The sequence below is a fragment of the Salvelinus sp. IW2-2015 genome, linkage group LG9 (assembly GCF_002910315.2).
Source record: "Salvelinus sp. IW2-2015 linkage group LG9, ASM291031v2, whole genome shotgun sequence".
Taxonomy (NCBI): domain Eukaryota; kingdom Metazoa; phylum Chordata; class Actinopteri; order Salmoniformes; family Salmonidae; genus Salvelinus; species Salvelinus sp. IW2-2015.
The window spans coordinates 777,446-801,897 of record NC_036849.1 but is presented as its reverse complement, the minus strand read 5'-3'; the positions used below and the strand labels follow the sequence as shown (position 1 = coordinate 801,897).

Sequence of the window (24,452 nt, the reverse complement as noted above, 5' to 3'; positions counted from 1 at the left end):
TGCTTCACTATTATTCTACATGTAGAAAATAGTAAAAAAAAAAAAAAAAAACTTGAATGAGTAGGTGTGTCCAAACTTTGTCTGTACATATTTAAAAACATTTTTTTTTTAAATGATATTTTCCTTTATTACTTTCTAACCCTTCCACCCCTCCCCTAATTGGAGAAAAACTACTGAACAACAACGCTAAGGCTTCTACTTCCAGCTTATACATACTATATACATTTTATGGGCACAGTCTATTTTACAATAGTTATATTTTGTTTGTTTTTTCTCCTGTCCTTCCACTAACCTCGACCTCTCGCATCTAATTCTTTCACAAAAGTTCTGAACCTATATACATTTTACGGACACACTACGTTTTACATTAGTTTTCTTGTTGTTATTAGTTATTATTATTATTATTCCCAACCTATTATTATTATTCCCAACCTTCAGCTCCATTCAACCCCTCCCATCTATCTCTTAACACCATCCATATTGGATTTCTATTTGCCATATATTTTTCAACTGGGCTGTGATGCTTCATAAAAGTTTTGAACCTTTCTATTCTCATCATTTCTACAGATTTTTGACAAAAGTATTATTATTTTATTGATCGATTGACTATAGCTGTGTTCGAATACGTCATATTTTGGCGAATTTAGTACAACATCCGGGAACTTTTGGCATACTAACTATATCCATACCATGACCAATAAGCGTACGGTTAGTGGTGCGAGTATTCGAACACAGTTTATGACTTTTCAGGTCATCCAGTAGTGCTATCTGCAGAGTTAGCTCCAGGTAAATGTTGCAATTCTTCAGCCATTCCTGGACCTGTGACCAAAAACAAGCTACATATGGGCAGTACCAAAACAGATGATCTAATTGTTTCTGTCTCTTCGCAGCAAAGTCTGCAGAGCTGGGAAGGTTGTATCCCCCATATATAATATTATATTGGTTGCAAGAATTTTGTGTAATAATTTAGATTGAATAATTCTATGTTTTGAATCCGGCGTTGTTTTGCGTATCAGTTCATATAAACCATGTGCCATGGTATCGGTACTTTGTAAAATAGTTGGGAAGAGATTGTCAATCTATACAGTGGGGAGAACAAGTATTTGACACACTGCCGATTATGCAGGTTTTCCTACTTACAAAGCATGTAGAGGTCTGTAATTTTTATCATAGGTACACTTCAACTGTGAGAGACGGAATCTAAACAGAAATCCAGGAAATCACATTGTATGATTTTTAAGTAATTCATTTGCATTTTATTGCATGATAAAGTATTTGATACATCAGAAAAGCAGAACTTAATATTGGTACAGAAACCTTTGTTTACAATTACAGAGATCATCTGTAGTTCTTGACCAGGTTTGCACACACTGCAGCAGGGATTTTGGCCCACTCCTCCATAGGCCTGTGAGGTCTGTGAGAGCCGGAATTCTTAGGTGATCAAATACTTATGTCATGCAATAAAATGCAAATTAATTACTTAAAAATCATACAATGTGATTTTCTGGATTTTTGTTTTAGATTCTGTCTCTCACAGTTGAAGTGTACCTATGATAAAAATTACAGACCTCTACATGCATAATGCTGGAATTAGATGGTTGTAATTTTGGTTTCCATATATTTTTGTTAGCTGCATGTGTGACATAACTCCACCAGTCCTATTTATGATATAATTTACAAAGATTATACATTTTTTATTTAAAAAAAATCTTATTTAAAAAAAAAAGTTTTATCTATTAGTATATTTGAGTTTAACCACAATATTAGTTGTATTATTTGTTCTGTTTTTTTTTCTGATGGATTAAATATAAATTGCAACCAACCTATGGCTCATTTTAAAAATAGCAATATTTGGGAGATTATTTATTATAATCTGAATAAAGGGAAAAAGGCCATTCTTGAACATGGGGTGAGACATTCTTATTAATTTGCTAGAGAACCAGTTCGGATTTAAGTATAACTTTTGTACTACTGAAGCCTTTAGTGATGGGTTTAGTGCTTTAATATTTAATCATTTCTGTCCTCCAAATTCATATTCATTATCATTAGGAGACCTTATTTGTTTATAATTTGCACTGTACATTTAAGGAACCCATAATGTATGTTATGTGCTCAGTTTTGTCACACCCTTTAGTATACAAATCCATCTTGTGTGTTGAGCAGAGGATGCATAAAAGAAAGAGAGCAAGAAAGGGAGAGTTGGAGGTTGGGTTTATTAAGAGAAAGAGACATGGAGAGAGGGATGACAAGGAGGAAGAGGGAGAAGGAAACAGAATGAAAGAGGGAAGAACAAGACGGGAAGAGAGACAGCGTGTGTGTGTGTGTGTGTGTGTGTGTGTGTGTGTGTGTGTGTGGCTACAGAGACTACAGAGCATTCCAGGATTAGTGTTAGTGAGTGGAGGAGTGCAGCATGTCACCCACACCTCTGTGTTGTTTGACTTGGCCAGCCAACATGAGAAGGCTCCTGCAAGACACACACACACACACACACACACACACACACACACACACACACACACACACACACTCACACACACACTGTAGTCTGCCAACAGGGGAAGGCTCCATCTCATTCAACACCAGGCCCAGAGCTCACAATTAGCCCCAAACTAGCAACCAACGGCAACTAGCCAAAAACATATTAACTGCCGGAGAGGCAGCAGGACGCTGGATGAACTAATCTCCTTTTCTTCTCTTCTCGTCTCTTCTCTTTTTTCTATGTTCGTCTCTCTCGCCTCCATCCCTTGATCACTTCGTTGAGTATGTTCCTTGCTGGCTCTGCTTTTGCACGACCTCTCCCTTTGTCCTACCTAGGATGTGTCCCTATGTCCGTCTTCTTCCACTCGCCCTTTCTCTTCAATTTTCACCCTCTCCCTCTCTATTTCTTCATCTTTTCCATGAATCTCCCTCACTGTTTAGTTGCTCTCTTTCCTACGTCTCTCCATCTTTTCTTTCCTCCTCTCTTCCTCCATTCCTCCACTGAGTCTGTAATATTTTTAACATGGGGGAAAGAACTGATTGTTCATTAGAGAAACAGAAAACCTATTAGCTAGCCTAGTACAGGGCTAGCTGTCCTGGGGCACTGTTTGTCTTGGCTTCGTTCACTCCGCTGTATGCTGCTGAATTTGCCATTGACATATTTATTCCAACCAAGAGAAACACACACACACACACATACACAATGGCACATGCATGAGCACGCAAGCACACACACTTGCGGATAACACACTCCACAGCGCACACACACGCACTGGTACATAGACATGCTCACACGCTTCACACGCAAACACACACACAACACACACACACAACACACAACACACACACACACACACACACACACACACACACACACACACACCCTAGCCTGCCAACTGGCCCCATATCCTGATCATTAGCGAGATTATACTTCCCTGAAAAATATGCAATATTAATTCACGCGTCATTAACTTCTGTGTGGAAACTGAGGGAGTAGGTAAACGTCTCTGGTGGTGGGATGGAGTCTCACTGAGACAGAGAGAAACAGATTCCAGATCAGTTTACAGCAGGTTGGTGTCTGTCTCTTTTAAGGAGATTCACTTTACCTGACAGGTCTTAGATCAGAATATAGCACGTTGGTGTCTGTGTCTGTGAAGGATATTCACTTGTGCTTGACAGGTTCTACAGTAGATCAGAATATAGCAGGTACAGTGTCTTGTTTTATTTTTGGCGATTGTGTCCTCAGCATACATAGACACACAGGCTTTACTCAGAGCCAGTGGCAGGTCATTAGTAAAGATTGAAAAAAGTATGTCTATAGCAGGTACGTTTTTCTCTGTTATAGACATCATACTGTGGAACTAGCTAAAGCAGGTACTGGATTAGTGTTTGTCCATCCTGGAACTAGGGACCCTAGTTTTTCCCCCTAGCATTAATACACCTGATTCAAATAAGCAACTCATTATCAAGCATTTTTTAAATTTATTTTATTTATTTTATTTATTTTACCGTTATTTTACCAGGTAAGTTGACTGAGAACACGTTCTCATTTGCAGCAACGACCTGGGGAATAGTTACAGGGGAGAGGAGGGGGATGAATGAGCCAATTGTAAACTGGGGATTATTAGGTGACCGTGATGGTTGAGGGCCAGATTGGGAATTTAGCCAGGACACCGGGGTTAACACCCCTACTCTTACGATAAGTGCCATGGGATCTTTAATGACCTCAGAGAGTCAGGACACCCGTTTAACGTCCCATCCGAAAGACGGCACCCTACACAGAGCAGTGTCCCCAATCACTGCCCTGGGGCATTGGGATCTTTGTTTAGACCAGAGGAAAGAGTGCCTCCCTAGTGAAGTTAATGACAGCCACTAGCTACACCCCTAGTGAAGTTAATGACAGCCACTAGCTACAGCCCTAGTGAAGTTAATGACAGCCACTAGCTACAGCCCTAGTGAAGTTAATGACAGCCAACTAGCTACAGCCCTAGTGAAGTTAATGACAGCCACTAGCTACAGCCCTAGTGAAGTTAATGACAGCCACTAGCTTACAGCCCTAGTGAGTTAATGACAGCCACCAGCTACAGCCCTAATGAAGTTAATGACAGCCACCAGCTACAGCCCTAATGAAGTTAATGACAGCCACCAGCTACAGCCTCATGAGTAAGACTCTCACTCTTTTCTGAAGCCTCCTTAGCTTTTTGAAGTGTGGTCTTTTGGTCTGCTCCAAGACACGGTTGTTCCTGGTGTCTACTTTGTTCTATGTTGTTCCTGAGATGCTAAGATACTCAGTTGTTCCTGCCACAACCAGCACATTGAAGAAGGTTTATGTATGCATGTTAGAGCGGACAGATGAACACTCTACTGTAGCTCCAAACATTTTTGGTTGTTGCTGCTTTATTGCATAACGCTCTCACCAGCTGGGTGAGGAATTCACTAGGCTCACTTCAAAGACATACCGCACTCCTCTAATATAACCCTTTGGGGTTTTTTTCCGTCCCTCTTTCCCCCCTTTCTCATCTCTCCATCTCCCCCTTTCTCATCCCTCCATCTCAGAATACGAGGAGGAGGAGTGGAGCGTCTGGTCTCCATGCAGCGTCACCTGTGGCCACGGCAACCAGAAGCGTATCCGTTCATGTGGTTACGCGTGCACGGCGACCGAGTCCCGGACCTGTGACCTGGACAGATGCCCAGGTGAGAGAGACACTTATGTAATGTCATCAGCAATGGCCATGTTTCGTGGCTGTGTGATGTCATCAGACCTTGCCTGTCTCTGGTTGGGTCCCAGTAGTTCCAAATAGCATCCTCTATGTGCCGCCTTTCCTTCATGATCACTGATTTCAAAGGACTTTATACGTGTTAAAGCAACAGGCTAAAATGTATCCAGTCTTTCACGTATTAGTGATCAGTTCTACAGTGATCGTACCATTAGGCTTTTCCTAATAGGTCTGCCTGATGCTTCTAGTACAGGGCTCTTTATATCAGTACAGTTGGGACTTGGACAAACGTGATGTTGATCCCTGTTAGTGTGTTTAGTAGTGCGCTGCCTGTTCTGTTGCCCTCCTGCAGAGTCCTGGTGTGTACACAGCTCCATGTCTGTTTTAAAACGCTCAATGAAGGCTCGTACTGCTACCCAGGAAGGTGTGGGTGGGTGTGGGTGTGTGTGCAAGTGTGAGTGCGTGCGCGCGTGTGTGTGTGTTGGGCATAGACAGTCCCCCTAGTCGTATCAACAGCTACTCAGAATTTTTTTCCCCCTTTGCCTACAGTATGAGGCTATCCATTCAGCAGGTCTCCTAACCAGTGTCTGTGTCCTCTCTCTCTGTAGATGACCTGTTAGCAGTGACTGAGCTGATACCTCTGGAGACAACAAATGGCACTGACTCCCTCGACACAAGTATGTTTGTTGAAATGTGTATATGACAAGTTTGTGTGTTTGTGTGTGTGTGTGTGTGTGTGTGTGTGTGTGTGTGTGTGTGCGTGCGTGGCTGTGTATTAGCTGGTTGTCCCTTTTTCTGTAGCCAACGGCTCGTTCTAGTATTTGGGGGGCCTTAATGGTCTGTTCCGTTTAGGGGGGTTTAAACTGCTCTACTGGGGCTCCAATCATAGAGAGTCTGCAGGAGTCCGGTTGGGGTAGTCAGAATTTTGCTCCACCGAGATTGTTACAAAGCCCATGAAAAACCCATCTGTTCCTCCAAGAAATGTTTGAATTACTTTTTAGTTTGTCTTTTATTGCTCTCCCAACGTCTGGCACAGGCCAGTGAAAAGGGATAGCTCTTTTCACTCTGGGCAAAAATAACAAAGAATGCGCAACAAAAACATAACAAGATAAAGTGTCAGAAGTTTTTTTTTTGCTCTTTCCCCAATCCACTACGGAACATAAATGTTTATAATGAATAGGTTCCAATTTGACCGCAGCCTCCAACATTCTATTCTCTTTGTTTTTTAACCCGCTCTCGTTCGCTCTCCATGGTCTTTGAGAGCTTTGCAGCCCCCCCGGTTCAAAGTAATGGGTTTTAAAGCGCTGAAATCACTCCTCTATGCTTGGAAAGTCTCTCTGGTTTCCTCAGGGTTACCAATGCTGTCTTACCTTATAATCCTCGCCGAAAGCCATCTTTTTATCACGGCCAAAACCTGAGCTGTTGAAAGAGAGCCGTTGATTACCTTTGATTAGTATGCATTGTAGTATTTCATCGGTACTATATATACTGTATTTATTCTATGTGCTGGAAAATGTACTAAATATGGTCCGAATCCATTTTTTATTTATATACTCATTGAAAATGTGATGTTTCACACAAATCATGCATAGATGTCAATGGGTGGTTTGTGCGAAAGTTCATGCTTTGTGTGTGCCTCAAGCTACGATTCAACTCTATACGTGTGCATCACTTATAGTAGCAGGTGCTTACAGTGTATGTTTCTGTGCTTATTGATAGTTAATTGATCGCTGCTGATCATTGATTGATCCTTGTCGATGGCCTATTGACTGTTGTGGTATTGATTGATAGTTTATTCATCATCTGTTGACTCCTGTATGATTTCTCTCCTCCCCAGACGTGGACAGCTGTGACAAGTGGCTGAGCTGTAAGAACGACTTCCTCCAGAAGTACCTCCACCAGGTGCTGACCGAACTACCCAGCTGCCCCTGCTCCTACCCGTCCGAGGCCGTCTACAGCGCCGTCAACATCTTCGACAAGACGCTGCGTAAGACCTACCGCTGGCGCGACGCCTCCGGCCCCAAAGAACGCCTGGACATCTACAAGCCGTCCGCTCGCTTCTGCACACGCTCCATGCTCTCCTTCGACAGCACCACGCTGGCCGCGCAGCACTGTTGCTACGACGACCACGTGAAGCTGATCACGCGGGGGAAAGGGGCAGGCGCGCCAAACCTCATCAGTACGGAGTTCTCGCCCGAGCTGCATTACAAAGTGGACGTGCTGCCCTGGATCCTGTGTAAAGGGGACTGGAGCCGCTTCCACTCTGTGAGGCCGCCCAACAACGGGCTGCAGTGTGCCCACAACCCCACAGAGGACGTGTACCAGGCTGAGCTAGAGGAGGCTCGTGAGTACTGAGGGAGGAGAGGGGGAGGAGTACTGAGATCCTGCGTGGGGAGAGAGACACATGGTTCCAATGGCTCTATTGGATTCGGGCATGGGCCACATACTGAATATATTGTGTAAACTATCAGTTGCTTTGGATGAAAGGAGACCTGGATATTCCCTCCCTCTTATTCAGTGTTTGGTCACATTGCGGCACAGAGTTTAGTGAATACCGAAATTTTACATTTTTCTAGTCAGGCAACCCAGCAGCCACCCATCCAAAATGGAGTCAAGTTGAATACTCTTATCTGGTGTGCGTGGGAAAACTCTATGAGCGTCACGTCTTAATGGCGCATTGTTATGACATCATCGCCATCAAGCATTCCCTCATTGGATGACTCATCAGAATCCACCTGCCAATTGGAATATGCTTTCCCATGGATGACTTACTGTGGTGTTACGGGAAGAGAAAAAACAACTATTTTCTAACTGGTAATTTATTGCTTGTGAAAGTCCAGATTTTGGAGAGCGTTTTTTTGGGCTACACTCAAAAAACAAGAAAAAAAAACACTGGTTTGGGAAATTTTAAAGAGGGAGAGACTGCAATGAGATTGTCCTAGTTCTCTCTGACACCCCTCAACCCACCACCCCATAGACTCACATGTGCTGCTGCTATTGAGAAAAGGGATGGGGGGATGGGTACAGGGGGATGGGATGGCTCAGTGGTTGCCATGGGCTGCTCCAGAACCCCTGAGGGAACATGGAGGAACATGGATAGTGTATTTATTGGACTCATATTGGGCCTGTATTGTATTTACTCAAATACTCGGATGTCTCATGAAAGGAATTCCTGTCAAGCTGCTAAAATGGGGATGAATTCAACACAGAATGTTGTTGTTGTTTGTCTTAGACTTGAAGCTCTCTCTCACAATCTCTGTCTTCTTTCTATCCACCTCTCTCTCTCTCCATCCCTTCTCTCTCTCTATCTCTCTCTATTTCTCTCCCCAACGCTCTCTCTCTCTCCTGGCCCAACTCCAGTCGGGGGGGAAAAAAACAGACTGATCAAGCACAGCCCCAAGATGCATTGTGCTTTTCTTACTTTCTTATTTCATGTCAAGCCACATATTTCTTTGGAGATGTTGACCCCTAGAACTCTATTGTGTCATTCATCCAGTCATATCCAGTATCAGAGGACCAGATACTCATCCTCCTGAGCCATTTGGCCGTAATGCTCCGTCAGATAAAGTTGCACTGGGTCATGGTTAGCTAATCCCGGGGGAAACATAAAAATACATTGTTGAAACCTTGAAGGTCTCTCTGTCGCTCTCGCTCTCTTTCTCTCTCTCATCGACAGACACGCCGCTTGTTTTCCATCCTAAGGATTGCTCCATCGTTTAATCTGATCCATAATTGAACCGTATGGAGATGTTTTCCTTTTACCGCCTGTTAACAAGTCACGGTGTTGCATTCCTCGCAACCCGAGACACTCGTAGATGTGCCGGCGGAGAGGGAGAGAGGAAAAGACTTGGTAGGGGAGCTTGAAAGGAGAGAGATACTTGGACTCTCTAGGGGTGAGGGGGAGGATGGAGTGAGGCTGGAGGTAGAAGTGAAGGTGCAGGAGAGGGGTGTCTGGGCTCAGTTGATGCATGGAGGTCCTTTCTCCAGAGAGGAGTGGGAGTTGAGCAGAGAGACATCTCTGTAAACAGTGGAACCCTTTGAAGAGCTCTCCCCTTCACTGGTGTCCAAGACCTGCTGCCTCTCCACCCTGACTTGTTGCCCGGTGTTGTTTTAAGGTCTTAATCCTGGTTATCAGACTGAGTGCCATTGAGAGATGTTGAGGCTGAACACATCCTGAAAGAATAGTGTTGATGGACAGCGCTCCAGCTCCACACTGCAATGACAACAGTAGAAACAACACACAACCTTTGGTGTTACACACTCAGTCACTCTCTCTCTTATTTTTACATTTGAGTAATTTAGCAGATGCTCTTATCCAGAGCAACTTACAATACAATCTTTATACTTTTTCATACTGGTCCCCCATGGGACATGAATCCACAACCCTGGCATTGCAAGAGCTATGCTCTACCAACTGAGCCACTCGGGACTTATCCTCTCCTTCCCTTTTTTTATACTTAATTGCAGCCAGGTCACCCGTGATACAAGTCAATGTTCGATGTCGGGAAATGTGTAAACCGGCCACTAGGAGCAATAGTGAGCACTGTTACCTTCAAGTAGGTTTTGGTTTTTGCTGTGGTGTTGTGGACGGGGATTGGGTGTAATCATCTGCCTCTGATTTCAAAGGTTGCAAGTTCAAAACCAGCAATGGAAAGTATTTTTGTTTTAAAGGGTATCCCAAACCTTCAACCTTACCTTAACCATTCAGAGTTACTGCCTAACCTAAGAATTTGGAGTTAATGCCTAAGCTTAACCGCTAAGCTTAAAAATGTGGAGTTAATGACTAAACTTAACCTTAAACACATTTGACATTTGGAACAACTTCTAAATTTGACGTTTAAGAAACATGGATGAAAGTCTAGTTCTGACGTGAGACTGTGGGAGCTGGTAGCTTGCTCCTTTTCTCCTTCCCTCCCTGTCTCTCTCCCTCGCCCTCATCCATGCCCATTCATAGCTGGCTCAAGTTGGCATAGGGGAATTCTCTGTAGGTTGTCATCAGGCCATCACTAAAGACAAACACAGACACACACACACAGAGTCAGGCAGCCCTCCAGTATTCCCTCAACATCCTGCACTCTGCCATATCGAAGCCAGTTAAGCGAATAGCGTTTAGAAACTTCACAGAGATCCCAATTCATCAAGATGCCAATCACAATAAGAACACAGAGGGCTGTAGTAGTTGCACTCAGACACACTGACGAACATAATATGAGAAGAGCGTTACAGCCTCTGGTATGAACACCGTTTTTTTCCCTCAAATTCTCTCAGATGAAACAGCAGTATGACATGCGTTCTCCTTCATCTGTTGAGACACGGTGCTGGTAACATTTGTCCACATTCTCTGATCAAAGCCTTGCCATTTTTCACCCTTTTTTCCCCTTAACCCCCCCTTCGGAGGACACAAATATATTTTTGTTTTTTTTTACAGCATTTTTGCTACTTATACATACATTGTACATATAGATTTTACATACATGGTACTTTTATATATAGCAATCACATAACAATAATACATTACCGAACATGAGCTCTTTAATCCCACCCCTCGGCCACTCTCAGCCCATCCCACCTATCACCGCAGACCACCCTCGTTTGGTTTTCATGTGCCATAGATTTTTTCAATTGTGCCGTGTTGTTTTACATGGATTGTGAACATTTTAATCACATAGTATCCAAAGCCTTGTCATTGAATGTGATGTGTTCCTATGGACTCAAACTGCCTCGACCATCACATTGTTGCTTCATATCACTACCAAACACACAGTCAAGTGAACACAGACAAAGTAATGCTGGTGATTCATATGAGGAGTGTACGTTGGGATATGACCAGTTAACCATCCACAGTCCCTGGAAGATATCCATTACTTCATGCCAGACACAGTCAGAATGGACTCAATTAAAGAGGGAATTTGTCCCAAATGGCAGCCTATTGCCTATATAGTGCACTGTTTTGGACCAGAGCCCTATGGGCAGGGCCCTGGTCAAAAGTAGTGCGTTATAAAGGGAATAGGGTACTATTTGGGACGAAGTCCCTCTTTAATTGAGTCCATTCTGACTGTGTTTGGCATGGAGTAATGGATACCTTCACACTACACTGGGTTCATCTTCCATTGGGCCCAGCTGTGAAAACCCCCTGAATCCTCATGGCATTAACAGCTCAGACTCACACTGCTGCATGGCTCTCCAGCCTGCCTGCTGCAGCCTCAGGTTTCACCATCACATTACACTACACTACACTACACCCACTACACCCAGTGGAGGCTGCTGAGGGGAGGACGACTCATAGGTATAATGGTTTTCATGTGTTTGGTACCATTCCATTCACTCTATTCCAGCCATTACACTCCATTCCAGCCATTATTATGAGCTGTCCTCCCCTCAGCAGCCTCCACTGACCCTCACAGCATATCTCTCTGTCCTAGGAATGTACTCCGTGTTGTGTGTATGCACGTGCAACCTATATCTATCATGAGGTTGCTACAACCTAGTCTACGAATGAAAGTTTATAACAGATCGAGAGACAAATTGGAGGAATCAAATTGGAGGAATCATTGAATGTGTCACAAACAGTGACACATTCAATACCGCTTTGCACATTCTTGCCTGAATATAGCTGATCTAGGGTGTAATCATTAGTCCAAACAGCTGCAAACGAGAGTTTCTATTGGACAAATTCAGGTAGGTTTATTCTCCGTTTCGTTCCCTTTTATTTCCGTTTAAGAAACGTTTTTCAACAGAATCGGCGGAATGAATACACCCCTGATCACCCGCACACACAGTTCACTTTCATAGCAGCCACATACAAACAGAATCATCACTTTGCTCAATGTATAATTCCTTCTCGCATCTCGTGCTATCCTCCCCTCACCTTTTCCCTTTCAGTGCACAACAGCTGTCTGTGGCCATGCAAAAATAAACTTTCCAAGCCAAACCTTCATACCATAATCGCTAACCACTACACACAGCCTACATCGTTGTCACCATATTAGCTAACGTCATAGTCAACATAGCTACTAGAACTAACGCGTTAGTAAACCCGCTACAATCACGCAGTACAGTGTACAGCAAGCAGTTTAGCAGTTACACCGGCGGGCCTCGTGGCAATAAATTAATTCAACCGCTTACCTTGACTTGGAAGAGTTCCAGTGTTGGATAGCCTTAGCCAGATAGCTAACATAAATAGCATGCTTCTGTTTGTGCCGGGTGTTTGAGTAGGCTAAATTAGCTAACTGAATTAGCTAGCTAAGTGAATGAAAGTAAAAAGAAAAAAAAGAAATAGAACTAGCTCTCGCTCTCGCTCTCTCTGCTGCTTCTCCTTAATTTTTGCACTCAACAAAAAAGGCAGTGAATGATTTCTTAAAGATCGCTTTAATCCATTGTTCTAGGTTTTTTATTGAAGTCAATGTACCTAGAGGAGGACGGAAACTAGCTGTCCTCCGGCTACACCATGGTGCTACCCCAGAGAGTGCTGTTGAGGCTACTGTAGACCTTCAATGCAAAACAGTGTGTTTTAATCAGTTAATTGGTGACATGTGAATATATTTAGAAAAGTATCATCTTAAAAGGATAACCTTTATAATGTTTCACTATTTTTCATGAAATTACTGAGTAGGATGATCCTCCCCTCCTCTGAAGAGGAGCCTCCACTGCTGTAGATCTGTGTATGTGTGTTCTGTAGGAGTGCTGAGTAAAGTATGGCTACAGAGGAAAAGGGAGAGAAGGAGAGAGAAGAGTAAAAAGAGAGAGGGATGGCTGGCTATCAGAACTGTTTCTTAGAAAGTATTGACATTGGCCTGATTCTCAAAGTTATATTTATTTGAAAGCAAGCCAGGGCCACCTCTCCCTCTTGCCCTCTCTCTTTCTCTGTACAGTGTTTCTGTACAGTATCAAACTGACTATTTTCCAATGGCCACTGTTAAATCCACAGTATGAATTGCTTGACTCTTTTCCATGTACCTTACAGATTCTGTCTCATTGTTGGACCTTTTACATATTTAGCAAAGGGAAATGTTAAGGTGATAGAGCTTGTGAGAAGGGAATAAAGTGCAACGATTATACAATGATTGTGTTTACTTTTCTTACAAACCAATGGGGTGATGATGATGCAAAACCATCTGTTTTAAAGTTCATGGGTTTATGGGAGAAATGTTCCTAGTACACTGCAGTTGGCAACGTGTTTCATTGTGCTATTTATCATTGGCCAACTTCAATGCTGTTTCTCAATTTGAAACATTCTTTGTTGTTTTTGTCATGGAAAAATACTTTAGTCTTTTTGGAGCTGTCTCGTCTTGGGCTTACATTTGAAAGTTTACGTTGCAAACCTTTTTTATCAGGAATATTTTCTTTTGAAAAGATAAGGTATCATTTTTGTGAACATGTTTTTTTTTTAAGAAAGGCACTTTATTTAAAAGCATAAGTAAATAATATACATGTATATACAAACTCATAATGAAATATATACTGTATGTAATACACAGTGCAGTGTACCAACATCTTTGTAAACCGTTTAGTTTTTATAGCTAATTGTAAAGGGTATGTACTTTTTTCAGCATATGCCATGTTTTTTTATCTCGGTCTTAGATCCATTTTTTGTACAGTATTTATTGAAATTAATCGTATGAAGATGCACAATTGAGAGCATCTTCAATGTGGTCTCTGTTACATGAAAAGGGAATGGGAATGTGTTCACTCTATACCAGTGTTTCTCCCATTGATATAGAACATTGATACACCCCTAGTATGTGGACTGTTACTGTTTCTAACCAGTCCCTCAGATGGTTAGCTAACAACGATTTAATCAGTTCTCAATTGCTAGTGTTGGGCCTAGATTCGCTAGATCCGTGTTAGCGCTCTTTACATTTAAAGGTCATTTCTATTGAGACGCCATCTGCAGCGTTTACCTTGATGCGATCTCCACTTACTCGGTAACATTGCCTTTAATAATTGCGTTGTCTACGAAACGCAGATTGAATCATATTGAATCCCAGCCGTAATCTGAGAGATCGTATAAAAGGTTGAGAAACACGGCTCTCTAACACCACACCACACCGTGTAACCCTCAATCAATCAACTGCTCCGCATTCTTCTCTGTGACTTATAAATGTGCTGTGACAAAATCTAATAAATGTAACTTTGCCACAAGTTGCTAGTCCCACTGGTGTTTATGTTCAGGCTTACAGGTTGTATATCATTAGGGTATAGAAATTAAAGAAGATAATTTGGCATTCATGTTTACTATGAATGAGAGAGAGTGTGAGCGAGAGACTGAGTGAAGGGTAAACAAGAAAGCGAGAGATGAATGTAGAAGGAGAGAAAGAAAGCAACTTTGAATTCGAGAGAGAGAAATTGAGCTAAGACAGAGAAAAACTTTAATCAAGCTAAGAGAGAGATTTGAATAGAGCAGAGAAAGTGAGTGTAGCACACCAGAGTCTTGTAAGCTTATCACAGAATAGCTATCTGGCTGTGTAACTGCCATCTGGAGCTGTAATAATCTAATTGCCTCCACATTAGGTATTGCTAGGATGCCTGCCCCAGGAGGAGGGCTGACGCTACACCAGCCAAGTCAGGTGCTGTCCTGGGCCCCGATCACTCCCCTAAATAATACCCCACCTCACCCCTCCCATCCTCCACCCCAGAACCACCCCTCACTCTCTGCTCCCATATCACCCCAGGTTCTTTCTCCATGAGGCACCCCAAAGCCCTCCCTCTCCCTTAATAATGAGGGAGAAACACTCCATCCCGGAGTTGCCTCTTCACTGTTCACGCTGAGAGGTGTGTTTAGCGGGTACTATTTAATGAAGCTGCCAGTTGAGGACTTGTCAGGTGTCTGTTTCTCAAACTAATGTACTTGTCCTCTTGCTCAGTTGTGCAACGGGTTCTCCCACTCCTCTTTCTATTCTGGTTAGAGCCAGTTTGCGCTATTCTGTGAAGGGAGTAGTACACAGCATTGTACGAGATCTTCAGTTTCTTGGCAATTTCTCGTACGGAATAGCCTTCATTTCTCAGAACAAGAATAGACTGACGAGTTTCAGAAGAAAAGTCTTTGTTTCTGGCCATTTTGAGCCTGTAATCAAACCCACAAATACTGACGCTCCAGATACTCAACTAGTCTAAAGAAGGCCAGTTTTATTGCTTCTTTAATCTAATCAAATTCAAATCAAATGTATTTATATAGCCTTACATCAGCTGATATATCAAAGTGCTGTACAGAAACCCAGCCTAAAACCCCAAACAGCAAGCAATGTAGGTGTAGAAGCACGGTGGTTAGGAAAAACTCCCTAGAAAGGCCAAAACCTAGGAAGAAACCTAGAGAAGAACCAGGCTATGAGGGGTGGCCAGTCCTCTTCTGGCTGTGCCGGGTGGAGATTGTAACAGAACATGGCCAAGATGTTCAAATGTTCATAAATGACAGCATGGTCAAATAATAATAATCACAGTAGTTGTCGAGGGTGCAGAGAGTCAGCACTCAGGAGTAATGTTGAGAGTATCTCTACCGCTCCTGCTGTCTCTAAGAGTTGAAAAAAGCAGGTCTGGGACAGGTAGCACATCCGGTGAACAGGTCAGGTTACCATAGCCGCAGGCAGAACAGTTGAAACTGGAGCAGCAGCACGGCCAGGTGGACTGGGGACAGCAAGGAGTCGTCATGCAGGTAGTCCTGAGGCATGGTCCTAGGGCTCAGGTCCTCTAAGAGAGAGAAAGAAAGAAAGGAGAGAAAGAGAGAATTAGAGAGAGCATACTTAAATTCACACAGCACACCGGATAAGACAGGAGAAATACTCCAGATATAACAGACTGACCCTAGCCCCCCGACACAAACTACTGCAGCATAAATACTGGAGGCTGAGACAGGAGGCGTCAGGAGACACTGTGGCCCCATCCGATGATACCCCCGGACAGGGCCAAACAGGCAGGATATAACCCCACCCACTTTGCCAAAGCACAGCCCCCACACCACTAGAGGGATATCTTCAACCACCAACTTACCATACTGAGACAAGGCTGAGTATAGCCCACACAGATCTCCGCCACGGCACAACCCAAGGGGGGGCGCCAACCCAGACAGGAAGACCACGTCAGCGACTCAACCCACTCAAGTGACGCACCTCTCCTATGTACGGCATGGAAGAGCACCAGTAAGCCAGTGACTCAGCCCCTGGAATAGGGTTAGAGGCAGAGAATCCCAGTGGGGAGAGGGGAACCGGGCGATTCGTTGCTCCAGAGCATTTCCGTTCACCTTCACACTCCGGTGCCAGACTACACTCAATCATATGACCTACTGAAGAGATGAGTCTTCAGTAAAGACTTAAAGGTTGAGACCGAGTCTGCGTCTCTCACATGGGTAGAAAGAAGATTCCATCAAAATGGAGCTCTATAGGGGAAAGCCCTGCCTCCAGCTGACAATTAGGAGGCCTGCGTCTTGTGACCGTAGCGTACGTGTAGGCATGTACGGCAGGACCAAATCGGAAAGATAGGTAGGAGCAAGGCCATGTAATGCTTTGTAGGTTGGCAGTAAAACCTTGAAATCAGCCCTTGCCTTAACAGGAAGCCAGTGTAGGGAGGCTAGCACTGGAGTAATATGATCACATTTTTTGGTTCTAGTCAGGATTCTAGCAGCCGTATTTAGCACTAACTGAAGTTTATTTAGTGCTTTATCCGGGTAGCCGGAAAGTAGAGCATTGCAGTAGTCTAACCTAGAAGTAACAAAAGCATGGATAAATTTTTCTGCATAATTTTTGGACAGAACGTTTCTGATTTTTGCAATGTTACGTAGATGGAAAAAAGCTGTCCTTGAAACAGTCTTGATATGTTCGTCAAAAGAGGGATCAGGGTCCAGAGTAACGCCGAGGTCCTTCACAGTTTTATTTGAGACGACTGTACAACCATCAAGATTAATTGTCAGATTCAACAGAAGATCTCTTTGTTTCTTGGGACCTAGAACAAGCATCTCTGTTTTGTCCGAGGTTAAAAGTAGAACGTTTGCAGCCATCCACTTCCTTATGTCTGAAACAAAGGCCTCTAGCGAGGGCAATTTTGGGGCTTCACCATGTTTGTACAACTGTGTGTCATCCGCATAGCAGTGAAAGTTAACATTATGTTTTCGAATGACATCCCCAAGAGGTAAAATATATAGTGAAAACAATAATGGTCCTAAAACGGAACCTTGAGGAACACCAAAATGTACAGTTGATTTGTCAGAGGACAAATCATTCACAGAGACAAATTGATATCTTTCCGACAGATAAGATCTAAACCAGGCCAGAACTTGTCCATGTAGATCAATTTGGGTTTCCAATCTCTCCAAAACAATGTGGTGATCGATGGTATCAAAAGCAGCACTAAGATCTAGGAGCACGAGGACAGATGCAGAGCCTCGGTCTGGACGCCATTAAGAGGTAATTTACCACCTTCACAAGTGCAGTCTCAGTGCTATGATGGGGTCTAAAACCAGACTGAAGCCTTTCGTATACATTGTTTGTCTTCAGGAAGGCAGTGAGTTGCCGCGTAACAGCTTTTTCTAACATTTTAGAGAGGAATGGAAGATTCGATATAGGCCGATAGTTTTTTATATTTTCTGGGTCAAGGTTTGACTTTTTCAAGAGAGGCTTTATTACTTCCACTTTTAGTGAGTTTGGTATACAATAGGTGGATAGAGAGTGGTTTATTATGTTCAACATAGGAGTGCCAAGCACAGGAAGCAGCTCTTTCAGTAGTTTAGTTGGAATAGGGTCCAGTATGCAGCTTGAAGGTTTAGAGGCCATGGTTATTTGCATCATTGTGTCAAGAGATATAGTACTAAAACACTTGAGTGTCTCCCTTGATCCTAGGTCCTGGCAGAGTTGTGCAGACTCAGGACAACTGAGCTTTGGAGGAATAAACAGATTTAAAGAGGAGTCCGTAATTTGCTTTCTAATGATCATGATCTCTTCCTCAAAGAAGTTCATGAATTTATTACTGCTGAAGTGAAAGCCATCCTCTCTTGGGGAATGCTGCTTTTTAGTTAGCTTTGCGACAGAATCCAAAACAAATTTCGGATTGTTCTTATTTTTCTCAATTAAGTTGGAAAAATAGGATGATCGAGCAGCAGTGAGGGCTCTTCAATACTGCACGGTACTGTCTTTCCAAGCTCGTCGGAAGACTTCCAGTTTGGTGTGGCGCCATTTCCGTTCCAATTTTCTGGAAGCTTGCTTCAGAGCTCGGGTATTTTCTGTATACCAGGGAGCTAGTTTCTTATGACAAATGTTTTTAGGGGTGCAACTGCATCTAGGGTATTGCGCAAGGTTAAATTGAGTTCCTCAGTTAGGTGGTTAACTGATTTTGGTCCTCTGACGTCCTTGGGTAGGCAGAGGGAGTCTGGAAGGGCATCAAGGAATCTTTGGGTTGTCTGATAAAGCCCAGACTTTGATGCTCCTTGGTTGCGGTCTGAGCAGATTATTTGTTGCGATTGCAAACGTAATAAAATGGTGGTCCGATAGTCCAGGGTTATGAGGAAAAACATTAAGATCCACAACATTTTTCCATGGGACAAAACTAGGTCCAGAGTATGACTGTGGCAGTGAGTAGGTCCAGAGACATGTTGGACAAAACCCACTGAGTCGATGATGGCTCCGAAAGCCTTTTGGAGTGGGTCTGTGGACCTTTCCATGTGAAAATGAAAGTCACCAAAAATGTGAATATTATCTGCTATGACTACAAGGTCCGATAGGAATTCAGGGAACTCAGTGAGGAACGCTGTATATGGCCCAGGAGGCCTGTAAACAGTAGCTATAAAAAGTGATTGGGTAGGCTGCATAGATTTCATGACTAGAAGCTCAAAAGACGAAAACGTTTTTTTTTGTAAATTGAAATTTGCTATCGTAAATGTTAGCAACACCTCCGCCTTTGCGAAACACGTGGGAGATATGGTCACTAGTGTAACCAGGAGGTGAGGCCTCATCTAACACAATAAATTATCAGGCTTAAGCCATGTTTCAGTCAGGCCAATCACATCAAGATTATGATCAGTGATTAGTTCATTGACTATAACTGTTATGCTGATGAATGAGGACCCAAAAGCGACGTAATAGTAACTGAGTCTTTATTCCAGTATTAAACAAATAATGATTCTCCTGGATATAATCAAAGGTAATCAAAACAGGAAACTGAAATCCTCTCGTCAATAGAGAGGAACGCCTGGAGACGCGACCACAAGACTGCAGGTCGCTTCGGGAAGGCACTGGCCGTAGCTGACATAGACACCTGCTCACACGCACGCATCTCGAAGAAGGCAAAGAACACGACAGGGCGAAACAAGGACACAGGAACAGCAAACATCAAACAAGAATCCGACAAGGACAGGAGCGGAAAACAGAGGGAGAAATAGGGACTCTAATCAGAGGGCAAAATAGGGGACAGGTGTGAAAGAGTAAATGAGGTCGTAGGGAGAATGAGAAACAGCTGGGAGCATGAACGGAACGATAGAGAGAGAGAAAGAGAAAGAACCTAATAAGACCAGCAGAGGGAAGCACAGGGACAAGACATGATCAAAGACAAAACATGACAGTACCCCCCCACTCACCGAGCGCCTCCTGGCGCACTCGAGGAGGAACCCTGGCGGCAACGAAGGAAATCATCAATCAACGAACGGTCCAGCACGTCCCGAGATGGAACCCAACTCCTCTCCTCAGGACCGTAACCCTCCCAATCCACTAAGTACTGGTGGCCACGTCCCGAGAACGCATGTCCAAGATCTTCCGTACCTTGAAAATAGGTGCGCCCTCGCAAGGACGGGGGGGGGGGAGGGAAGACGAATGGGGGCGCGAAGAAAAGGCTTGACACAGGAGACATGGAAGACAGGGTGGACGCGACGAAGATGTCGCGGAAGAAGCAGTCGCACAGCGACAGGATTGACGACCTGAGAGACACGGAACGGACCAATGAACCGCGGAGTCAACTTGCGAGAAGCTGTCGTAAGGGGAAGGTTACGAGTGGAAAGCCACACTCTCTGACCGCGACAATACCTAGGACTCTTAATCCTACGTTTATTGGCGGCTCTCACAGTCTTCCCCGCAGACGAAAGGCAGACCGGAAAAATAAAGTCTAAGGCGATGTGAGAACATGGTCGAGAAGGAATGGGAAGCGGTCTGAGATGACCGGCAGGAGGAGGAGTACCTCTGACTTAGTCTGCGCGCAGTCCGAACAAGCGGCCACGAAACGGCGCGTGTCACGCTCCTGAGTAGGCCACCAAAACCGCTGGCGAATAGAAGCAAGCGTGCCCGAACGCCGGGGTGGCCAGCTAACTTGGCAGAGTGAGCCCACTGAAGAACAGCCAGACGAGTAGAGACAGGAACGAACAGAAGGTTACTAGGACAAGCGCGCGCAACGCAGTGTGAGTGAGTGCTTGCTTTACCTGTCTCTCAATTCCCCAGACAGTCAACCCGACAACACGCCCTTCAGGGAGAATCCCCTGGGGTCGGTAGAAGCCACAGAAGAACTAAAGAGACGAGATAAAGCGTCAGGCTTGGTGTTCTTTTTTCCCGGGCGATAAGAAATCACGAACTCGAAACGAGCGAAAAACAACGCCCAACGAGCTTGACGTGCATTAAGTCGTTTGGCAGAACGGATGTACTCAAGGTTCTTATGGTCAGTCCAAACGACAAAAGGGACGGTCGCCCCCTCCAACCACTGTCGCCATTCGCCTATGGCTAAGCGGATGGCGAGCAGTTCGCGGTTACCCACATCATAGTTGCGTTCCGATGGCGACAGGCGATGAGAAAAGTAAGCGCAAGGATGGACCTTATCGTCAGAATGGAAGCGCTGAGACAGAATGGCTCCCACGCCCACCTCTGAAGCGTCAACCTCGACAATGAATTGTTTAGTGACGTCAGGAGTAACAAGGATAGGGGCGGAAGTAAAACGCTTCTTGAGGAGATCAAAAGCTCCCTGGGCGGAACCGGACCACTTAAAGCAAGTCTTGACAGAAGTCAGAGCTGTGAGAGGGGCAGCCACTTGACCGAAATTACGAATGAAACGCCGATAGATAGCGAAAACCGAGAAAGCGCTGCAACTCGACACGTGACTTAGGAACGGGCCAATCGCTGACAGCCTGGACCTTAGCGGGATCCATCTGAATGCCCTCAGCGGAAATAACAGAACCGAGAAATGTGACAGAGGGGACATGAAAGGCGCACTTCTCAGCCTTCACGTAGAGACAATTCTCTAAAAGGCGCTGGAGTACACGTCGAACGTGCTGAACATGAATCTCGAGTGACGGTGAAAAAATCAGGATATCGTCAAGGTAAACGAAAACAAAGATGTTCAGCATGTCTCTCAGTACATCATTAACTAATGCCTGAAAGACAGCTGGAGCATTAGCAAGACCGAACGGCAGAACCCGGTATTCGAAATGCCCTAACGGAGTGTTAAACGCCGTTTTCCACTCGTCCCCTCTCTGATGCGACGAGATGGTAAGCGTTACGTAGGTCCAACTTAGTAAAAAGACCTGGCTCCCTGCAAAATCTCGAAGGCTGACGACATAAGGGGAAGCGGATAACGATTCTTAACCGTTATGTCATTCAGCCCTCGATAATCCACGCAGGGGCGCAGAGTACCGTCCTTCTTCTTAACAAAGAAAACCCCGCTCCGGCGGGAGAGGAAGAAGGCACCACGGTACCGCGGCGTCGAGAGAAACAGACAGATAATCCTCGAGAGCCTTACGTTCGGGAGCCGACAGAGAGTATAGTCTACCCCGAGGGGGAGTGGTCCCCGGAAGGAGATCAATACAACAATCATACGACCGGTGAGGAGGAAGGGAGCTGGCTCTGGACCGACTGAAGACCGTGCGCAGATCATGATATTCCTCCGGCACTCCTGTCAAATCACCAGGTTCCTCCTGAGTAGAGGGGACAGAAGACACAGGAGGGATCAGACATTAAACACTTCACATGACAAGAAACGTTCCAGGATAGGATAGAATTACTAGACCAATTAATAGAAGGATTATGACATACTAGCCAGGATGACCCAAAACAACAGGTGTAAAAGGTTGAACGAAAAATCAAAAAGGAAATGGTCTCACTGTGGTTACCAGATACTGTGAGGGTTAAAGGTAGTGTCTCACATCTGATACTGGGGAGAAGACTACCATCTAAGGCGAACATGGGCGTGGGCTTCCCTAACTGTCTGAGAGGAATGTCATGTTTCCGAGCCCATGCTTCGTCCATAAAACACCCCTCAGCCCCAGAGTCTATCAAGGCACTGCAGGAAGCAGCCGAACCGGTCCAGCGTAGATGGACCGACAAGGTAGTACAGGATCTTGATGGAGAGACCTGAGTAGTAGCGCTCACCAGTAGCCCTCCGCTTACTGATGAGCTCTGGCCCTTTACGGGACATGACATGACAAAATGTCCAGCAGAACCGCAATAGAGGCAAAGGCGGTTGGTGATTCGTTCCCTCTCCTTAGTCGAGATGCGAATACCTCCAGCTGCATGGGCTCAGTCTCTGAGCCGGTGGGAGGAGATGGTTGAGATGCGGAGAGGGGAAACACCGTTAACGCGAGCTCTCTTTCACGAGCTCGGTGACGAAGATCTACCCGTCGTTCTATGCGGATGGCGAGTGCAATCAAAGAGTCCACGCTGGAAGGAACCTCCCGGGAGAGAATTCATCCTTAACCTCAGCGTGGAGTCCCTCCAGAAACCGAGCGAGCAACGCGGGCTCGTTCCAGTCACTGGATGCAGCCAGAGTGCGAAACTCTATAGAGTAATCCGTTATGGATCGATCACCTTGAATAGGGAAGCCAGGGCCCTGGAAGCCTCCTTCCCAAAAACTGAACGATCAAAAACCCGTATCATCTCCTCTTTAAAGTTCTGAAAACGTTAGAACACTCAGCCCTTGCCTCCCAGATAGCTGTGCCCCCATCCCGAGCCCGACCAGTAAGGAGTGATATGACGTAAGCGATCCGAGCTCTCTCTCTTGAGTATGTGTTGGGCTGGAGAGAGAACACAATATCACACTGGGTGAGAAAGGAGCGACACTCAGTGGCTGCCCAGAGTAACATGGTGGGTTATTAACCCTAGGTTCCGGAGACTCGAAAGACCAGGAAGTAGCTGGTGGCACGAGACGAAGACTCTGAAACTGTCCTGACAGGTCGGAGACCTGAGTGGCCAGGGTCTCAACGGGTGACGAGCAGCAGACAATTCCTGCTCGTGTCTGCCGAGCATTGCTCCCTGGAACTTGACGGCAGTGTTGAGAGAATCCGTAGTCGCTGGGTCCATCTTTGGTCGGATTCTTCTGTTATGCTGATGAATGAGGACCCAAAAGCGACGTAATAGTAACTGAGTCTTTATTCCAGTATTAAACAAATAATGATTCTCCTGGATATAATCAAAGGTAATCCAAAACAGGAAACTGAAATCCTCTCGTCAATAGAGAGGAACGCCTGGAGACGCGACCACAGACTGCAGGTCGCTTCGGGAAGGCACTGGCCGTAGCTGACATAGACACCTGCTCACACGCAGCATCTGAAGAAGGCAAAGAACACGACAGGGCGAAACAAGGACACAGGAACAGCAAACATCAAACAAGAATCCGACAAGGACAGGAGCGGAAAACAGAGGGAGAAATAGGGACTCTAATCAGAGGGCAAAATAGGGGACAGGTGTGAAAGAGTAAATGAGGTCGTAGGGAGAATGAGAAACAGCTGGGAGCATGAACGGAACGATAGAGAGAGAGAAAGAGAAAGAACCTAATAAGACCAGCAGAGGGAAGCACAGGGACAAGACATGATCAAAGACAAAACATGACAATAACTGCCTTTGAAGTGAGGGATCTAACATTAAGTAGCCCTATTTTGAGATGTGAGGTATCACGATCTCTTTCAATAATGGCAGTAATGGAGGAGGTCTTTATTCCAGTGAGATTGCTAAGGCGAACACCGCCATGTTTAGTTTTGCCCAACCTAGGTCGAGGCACAGACACGGCCTCAATGGGGATAGCTGAGCTGACTACACTGACTGTGCTAGTGGCAGACTCCAGACTGACTGTGCTAGTGGCAGACTAAGCTGGCAGGCTGGCTAACAGCCTGCTGCCTGGCCTGCACCCTATTTTATTGTGGAGCTAAGGGAGTTAGAGCCCTATCTATGTTCGTAGATAAGATGAGAGCACCCCTCCAGCTAGGATGGAGTCCGTCACTCCTCAACAGGCCAGGCTTGGTCCTGTTTGTGGGTGAGCCTCAGAAAGAGGGCCAATTATATACAAATTCTATCTTTTGGGAGGGGCAGAAAA

At 44.9% G+C, this 24,452-nt stretch overlaps 1 protein-coding gene across 1 annotated transcript in view; it reads left to right on the top strand.

The window, feature by feature from the left end:
• ism2a (isthmin 2a) overlaps positions 1–14,336 on the top strand; it is a 63,526-nt gene extending 49,190 nt beyond the window's left edge. Inside the window, exons 4-6 of the mRNA XM_023994955.2 lie at positions 5,035–5,172; positions 5,804–5,872; positions 7,033–14,336. Coding sequence (XP_023850723.1) covers positions 5,035–5,172; positions 5,804–5,872; positions 7,033–7,550 — 725 coding nt within the window. The 3' untranslated portion in view covers positions 7,551–14,336. The remainder of the gene's footprint in view (positions 1–5,034; positions 5,173–5,803; positions 5,873–7,032) is intronic.
• Positions 14,337–24,452: the final 10,116 nt, after the last annotated feature.